Source organism: Haliaeetus albicilla, chromosome 10 (genome assembly GCF_947461875.1).
Source record: "Haliaeetus albicilla chromosome 10, bHalAlb1.1, whole genome shotgun sequence".
Taxonomy (NCBI): domain Eukaryota; kingdom Metazoa; phylum Chordata; class Aves; order Accipitriformes; family Accipitridae; genus Haliaeetus; species Haliaeetus albicilla.
In genome coordinates this window covers 33,738,731-33,746,483 of record NC_091492.1, presented here as the reverse complement: position 1 = coordinate 33,746,483, position 7,753 = coordinate 33,738,731, and the positions used below count along the sequence as shown (strand labels likewise).

Genomic DNA, 7,753 nt, shown 5'->3' with positions numbered 1-7,753 from the left:
TCATCTGTCAGTGTTAATAACTTGGCTACTCTGTCTAAAATACTTAAGAACATTACGCAAGGATAACATTTCAAATTTTTTTAAAGAAATGTGTAAATGTTTTAAACTAAAATGCACTGAAGTTCCTCCTTTGAGGCCATCTGTTGTTGGAGACCACCTGTCATCAAAAGACCACCTGAGCACATAATATCCCATCATTACAGAACTATCCCCTTGAAGCCATGGATTTTAAGTGTTAGAATAAGAAGGGTGTATGTTACAGACATTGTTGTTACTGGGCTTTTCATATAGTTTGAAGCCATGGGATGACAGCCATATGTGAATAATGGCTTCATAATAACATACATATGAAATGCTACTTTGGGAAACATCTGATAAGAGATCTGAACATTCCTTGACCGAGCTCCTCATATCCTTTCAACCATGGTGCTTGCACTGTACTGTTCAAAGTGTCCGAATACATCATACCTAAAACTAAACTGTGAAACTACTGAGCTTAATTTTATTTCTATTTATAAGAAGTATTGGCGTTTCACTGAGAAACAAGACTCGTATTATTGTAAATAGAATTTTGGGTTTTTTTTTCTGAATCCCATTTTCCCCTACTAATTGCATACTCTTACCTCATTAATCTCTCTTCAGTAAACAAAGGTACTCTACCAAGCTACCTTTGCCAAAAAAAGGAACTTTCTGCCTTTCTTCAACCTCGCCCTAACATATGAATCTCTACCTGAATGCGGAGCCATAATCTGCACCATTAAAACCTACAGAGTTTGAGACAATTTGCACCCTCGTGGGTAATCTACAGCTCTGACAGGAGAGAACAGAGCACTCTTGCAGAAGCCTGTGGCAAATATCGGATCCTTGATTTACAGTGTATGTATACACTAACAGAATGAATTTTTTGGAGATATTTTTGTCTGATAAATGCCACTGGACTGTGATAAAATATCCTTTCTAGAAGGACATTCTGGACTTGTTTTAATTTCTCAACAAGTTTGCTATGGAGTGACTGAATTGTTAATACATCCACATATAGACACTTTTCTTAGAAGTCTGCTGATAAGCAAATACCCAATAGGCCTTGACAGTACTTAGAAAAAAATCCTCTAAAATTCAAAAATAAAAATACAAACATGATTTTACTGAAATATAAAATTACTGTGAAAAGTAAAGAAGTTTAATATAGAATGGTTTTGTGATATATTCTTAAAGACTTTTTTGGTTTATTATTATTTTTGTTGTGATTATCATTTAACTAATATGCAACCTTCTAAGACAAGAATAAAATTCTCTGTTAAATTATTAATAATGCTATATTAAATCACAGAAATGTATACAACCTTCCCTTAACAGGTGTAAGCTTCCAATTCCTTAAGTAACAACTTCAATATTAAGCTGTTAAGACTGTTAGGAGTTATGGGACAGTAAGAAGTACAACTTCTGAATTAATTCACTCTTAAGATGCCCTTAAAGACAATCATCATACTCTGCTGCATTTACAATGCATGAGTCCTGATATCATGAAATCATCATTATATACTCGAAGAACCTAGTTTGCTTACCAGTAAAAAAAATTAAACTCATTATTCCTGAATAACTGCAAAGCTGAAACAGAATCTAAATACTTATTTTACAGTTTAGCAAGAATCTATTTGTAACATAATGCATCTAGCTAAGCATTCATATCTGGCATTTACATAGAAGAACTTGCAGCTCTGCTCTGGTGACGGTGAAGGGCCTAAGCTGACAACTGATTAAACTCAGAACGGCAGCAGAAATTCAGCCACTGCTGAACATTTTTCTTCATTTTTTTTTCTCTTCCAGAATCCTAGTAGCAGACTGTAAAAATACACGATCAATAATGAAAGCAAATAATTTTCTATAGTCTACAAAAACAGTGAGATGTTTATTTCAGTGGCTAATGTATTTTAGAGTGAAGCCTGAAACCATTCCCTAAACAAATCTGTCACTAGTAAAACCAGCACTAACCTTTACGTCAGAGATGAAATTTGTGTGAAGCAGATATGTTACTGGCAAGGTGACACACATAATAACAAAACACATATTTGAAGGATTCCTGTAGCAATTTGCAATACACACAGGCTATTTTAAAACTTTGTATTTCTTAGGATCTAATGTAATTGATCTTAACTAGAATGTATACAGATGCAAAGGCATTAATTCAGTAGTTTCAGAAGTGGATTTGTCTGGTGCAATGTCCTACTTTGGCTCCAGCAGGGTGTGCTCTGACAGGATTAACTTCCAGGGCATCTAAAAGCCGTGTATCAAACAGTGGCACATAGGCACAAAGGAAGAAAAATATATTTCCTCTTCCCCCAAAAGAACAGGTTTATATTGAAAGCTGCTTTGTATATGTGCATTTTAGACATAAAGGTGATTAATAATATCTGCAACATAATTTTTGTCATTCAAGTTCCTAGTTGTTGCTAGAAACATTTAAAAAGACTACAAGAAGACAAAAATTTATCTGTCACACTGCACAGATAAATTGAAAAACCAGACCACTAAAAAAGATCCTTTTGTTATAAAGTTCCTAGCCACAAGATGAGTGTCACAGGGATCCTCACTCTACCAAGGTCCATAAAGACCTCTCTTCTTCCTGTTAGGAGATACCCGATAATGCGTTTTCTAGAACAGCCCGTGTGAGAAAGTGAGGTTATATTACTATCTCACCAGGTGATCACACAGCCTGTTAGTTAACTGCATGGAAAACTCCAGGTTAATACAAAATCATGCTTCACTAAAAACTTTTTTTTTCAAAATGTATTCATGATTTTAGCTTTATCAGATGCCTTTCCTAAAGTAGTATTCAAGCTCTGTATTTATATTTTCCCACTTCTCCCATTCTTCCTGAAGTCTTCTCCCAAATAATAGTGATACTTCAGCAGTGTTAGAAGGAGGGAAAAAAAATCCCTGAAGAGTAGAGACTGAATTGTATTCAAACTGCGCTGAAGTGAGCCAGCTATCTTTAACATGCTGAGCATATCCTATGCAAATTTTAAAGGGGTGTTAACCAAGGATCATTGTTGTAATCTCAGTGCTTTGTAAACATGGTACTACTCTACATCACTGCAGCTTTTTTACATCACTAAAGCTTCTTCCCATTCAGTTTTCTCAGTTGCAGAGGCTCACAGAGAGAGGCAACTTCAAAATCCATTCAATTCCAACTTGCAATTTCTTTTGAGTAAATTATTCTATCTGTTTATACTTGCAGGCAAGTATAACAACAACTATTATATTCAAAGTGTGCTTTTATCAAATAATTGAGAAAACAAGTTTATTAACCACAAAGCACATCAGAGAATGTTTAGAACACACAAAATTATCAAACTAAAGAACATATTTTATTTTTAATAAAATAGTGGAGCATGAAAAATAATTGTATATTACAAATATATACAGCACAAAACTGTGCACCCCCAGCACAGTAAAGAGCATCACTTTATACAAAGCTTCCCTTTGCAGAATCTAGTGCTTCTTGATCTATTCATAGTGAGAATTTGTTTAACAATAGAAAGAGTCAATAAGCCCTTTGGGTCTCTTTGAATTGATCCCCCCCTTTTTTTTTTGCACAAATCAGTCCAAACGTGTATAACATTGGCTTGATTTCCATTAAAAAGCCACAAAATGTAACACTAAAGGGTTTCTGAGGACTAGACCTCTTAGTTCTTTTGTTAAGAGATTTCTTTTGTTGTCTTTATGTACAGCAAAATACTTGTTTCTCTTTTCATGTCATGGTAAGAAAAAAAATGTATTGCACATTATTCTTATTCACAAAGTTTGTGTCTGGTGCAGGAAGTTTCTCTTTTAGTGAAAGAATATTGGTAAGCATTATAGATTGAACCTATTTTTAGGCACTCCAAACCCACTAGGCTGAGATGAGTTGTAAAGGATTTCTCTCTCTCTCTGTCTCTTTTTAATAAAAAGTTAGCACGGAAGTTGCTTTCACAGATAGCATCCTTACTGAGGATAGGCCTCTTTGGGCCCTTAGTTTCCCTAAAGAGACAATGCTCACTTGGGCCCTTTTAAAATCAAATCATTGCTCCATAAAACTTGACCATACCTTGTTACTCAGAAACCTGTAGGAAATCCAGCTCAGCTACATGAAAAAGTTAAATAGGGTGTTGGGTTTTGGTGCTTTTTTGAAAAATAAATCTGAGGCCTGGATGAAGTTCTTAACTACAAATTAGTAACAGAAGAGACTGTTTTAATTCACAATACTTCTTCCACTGAAAACCTTTCCATAAGTACATTTACCTTCAGTTTTTCACCAGGTCCTGAATTCAGCGTGATACATTTTTTGCCTTGAGATATTAAACCGTTCTGACAAAAAAAAAATTTTTTAATTTTTGACCGCTACTGTTGACATTTGTAAGTCTGTAAGGTGAGATATAGTCTTTTCTAAAACCTGGTCACACACAAGTGGGTGGCTGTAATGTCGATTCGTATTTTGCAAGGTGAGTTTTCTGTGGATGTTGAGGTTTTTTGTAGATTCCGCTACTTGTAATAACACTCGCAGGTTTTCTCCTGCTTCTCTTCTTCAATCTTCGACTACAAACATTTTGCCAGGACTGAAGAGTCTTGGAAGTCCAGATCCACATACCACTAGTAATGCCCACAACTAATAACATAAAAATTTTGACCATAAAAATTTCTACTGCTGGAATAGAGTTATTCATCATGCAGTCTAAATTTTTAGTCTGATTGTTCATCTTGCATTTCTGTTGAGTTGCCACAATTTTCCAATAATCCATATTAAGTCTTTCATAAAAATAGCAAGCTATCACACAAGTTGCAGGCACTGTATACAAGACTGAGAAGACGCCAATCCTGACCATAAGTTTCTCCAACTTGTCAGTATTTTCTCCACCTGTTTTCATCACCCTCCTGATATGAAATAGGGCCACAAAACCAGAAAGAATAAAAGAAGTGCCAATGATTAGATAACAAGCCAAAGGAATGAGTACAAACCCCGTCAAGGCATTCACATCCATGCTTCCAACATAGCACAACCCTGTCAGCTCATCTCCAGCCACCCTTCTCATAACTAGGATCATTATGGTCTTCACAGCCGGAATGGCCCACGCTGCCAAATGGAAGTAGCTACTGTTTGCTTCAATTGCTTCATGCCCCCATTTTTTCCCAGCTGCTAGAAACCACGTTAAAGTCAAGATTACCCACCACAAGGAACTTGCCATACCAAAGTAATACAGAACCAGGAACACAATGGTGCAGCCAGTGCTCTCCAGTCCTTCCTGGATGACATAGAGTTGGCCACTGTCCCTATCACAGGCAATACTTTCAGCACCCGAAAAGAGGCGAATAATGTACCCCACTGAGTAGACACAGTAGCACATGGAGAGGAAGATAATGGGCCGCTCGGGGTACTTGAAACGCTGAGGATCTATCAGAAAAGTGAGTACGGTGAAAGCACTGGAGAAGAAGCACAGAATGGACCAGATGGCAATCCAAATGACAGCAAATTGTTTGTCATCCTTGCTCCAGTACACGTCAACCCCTGGAGTGCAGAGCGGTGCGCAGGAAGCGCTCTTTTCCACATGGTGGAACTTGCCAGGATTTTCACAGGAGGTTCTGCTGAGGCTGTCCTTATGCTGCTGCAGATCGTGGCCACTGCTGGGCCGCTGTGGACGAAACATGGGTGGCAGCATGCTGGACCCTCGGGGTGGCTCATCTGACCCGTTGTTGGGGGCTTCCATGCACAGGTAATTGGGGTCATTCTTGTTGGGCAGTTTGCTGCAGTCCAGAGAGTCTGGCCACTTAAAATTGAACTGCTCCATAATAGGAGAGCATTTCAGCCTCGCCTGCTCGCACATGACCCTGCAGGCTGGGATCGGTGTGGAAACCTGCTCCGTGCACATCGGGGCGTAGAGGGAGCAGAGGAAAAATTTCAGATGGCTGTGGCAACCGTACTCCACCAAGGGGGCAAACTCGTGCAGCTGAATGGCAGCTTCCCTTTGGTTTTCGTGTCCCATCAGGTTCGGCATCCTCGTCATGTTGTACCCTATATCCTTGCACATGGGGATTTCTATGGGCTGGCACCTCCCGTCGCCGGGGCGGTCAATGTCTATGGAGCTTATCCCCGCGCAGAAGCCGGTCAGGCAGCAGAGCAGCGGCAGCAGCCTCCGCACCAAGTTCCTCGGCGCTGGCCCCATCGCGGCGGCCGCGGCCATCCAGCCACGCGTGCGGCCGGAGCGCGGCTCCCTCCCGCGGGCGCCCGGCGCCGGGGGCGTGCGGGGCGGGGAGCGGGTGACCCGGGGGGGGGCGGGAGTCACTTCAGCGGCCGCACGGCTCCCGCCCGGGACCGCATCGCCCCCGACCTTGGCGAGGGAGCTGGGCGGCGGGGGCCGGCGACGCGCCGGTCAGCATAGCCCGGGCCGCGGCCGCGGGCAGCGCCCGCCCCGCTCAGCGCCCGGCGCCGCTCCGCATCGGCCCCGCCGGCAGCGCCGGGGAGGCGGGCGACTTGGCGAGCGACCAGGCAAAGAGAAAGCACCCCCAACGCACAGATGCGCCAAACTTACTGCGGGGAGCCCGGCAACTTTCTTTTCCCCGGGCTTCCACTTTTGCGCTGCGTCTTTTCCAGCACCCTTCCTCCTCCTCCTCCTCCTCCCCGCTGCTGCTTCCCCGAAGCGCAGGCAGAGCGACGCCGGGCTAGTTTGGGTCCGGGCAGATCCGACGCCGGGCTAGTTTGGGTCCGGGCAGATCCGAGCGATCACCGCTTCAACTTGCACGTGTCCCGGGCGGCTTTTTGGTGCAGCGGCTTTCTCCCGGGATTTTCCTCTCCTTACAACGGGTCCCAGCTCCGTACTTTCTTGCCGAGAGGTGGGGATTGGTTTATCCGAGTGCAGAATAAAGGAGGAGGAGGAGGAAATATCTAAGCCATTGAAGAGGGGGGCCTGAAAATCCCCCCCCCCCCGCCCCGTCTCGCCGCCCTCTGGTCTGGGTTTGCAATAGGTCGGCTCTCCGGCGCTTTGCAGAGCAGGGCTGGCTCGTGGGGGTGCGGTGTCTGTGTGCCTGCTCCGCTCCGCTCCGCTCCTCCCGCATTAGCAGGAACTCCTGGGGCTGGAGCAGCTGGGGTTTTCAGGGGGCGGCTGAGTCCAAGGATAAAATAAATAAAATAAAAATGGAAAAAAAAAACCCAAAAAACCTGGGCAGGATCCGCCTCGCATACGACATCCACTTTGCATGAGAAAGGTGAAGCTGACACGGTGATTACTTTCCAATCACTCGGAACGCCTCGAAACCTCCTTAAGGACCCCTACAGGTTCTCCTTGATCAGCACAGATTAGAAAAAGCCCCATTTGTTTCTCTCTCCTTCTGTCTTTCCTTCCTTTCGCCTTTCCCTCCCGTTGCCCTCCCTTGAAAGTTTAACAAGATCTTTTCTCTAGAAGGCGTCAGCCTAACCTCCCTCACTCAGGTAGGAAGCCAGGGAGAGCGAGTGCTTCAGACTTCGCGTCTCCTAATAAGAGGGTGGAAGGTGGTGCCTCCTTGACTGCCTTTATTGGAGGGGGGGGCAATGCTTTAGCAGGGAGGATGTGGGGAGGAGGATGCGTTTTATGGCGAAGGCTATAAACTCTTCGCTGCCAGGGTCATAAAATATGGTTGCTTTCAGCCTGGAATCTCAGCTGTTTTCAAATGTCGTGCTTTGGCTCGAATCCCTAAATGAACAGGACAGGCAGGATTGCTGAAAAAGTACCTGATTATGGTTTTA

The 7,753-nt window shown here is 43.1% G+C and overlaps 1 protein-coding gene across 1 annotated transcript; it reads right to left on the bottom strand.

Moving 5' to 3' along the window:
• Positions 1-4,159: 4,159 nt before the first annotated feature.
• FZD10 (frizzled class receptor 10) lies at positions 4,160-7,483 on the bottom strand. The gene has a single exon (XM_009927675.2). The coding sequence runs from the start codon at positions 6,213-6,215 to the stop codon at positions 4,437-4,439; it is 1,779 nt and encodes a 592-aa protein (XP_009925977.2). The 5' UTR covers positions 6,216-7,483; the 3' UTR covers positions 4,160-4,436.
• Between the last annotated feature and the right edge of the window lie 270 nt (positions 7,484-7,753).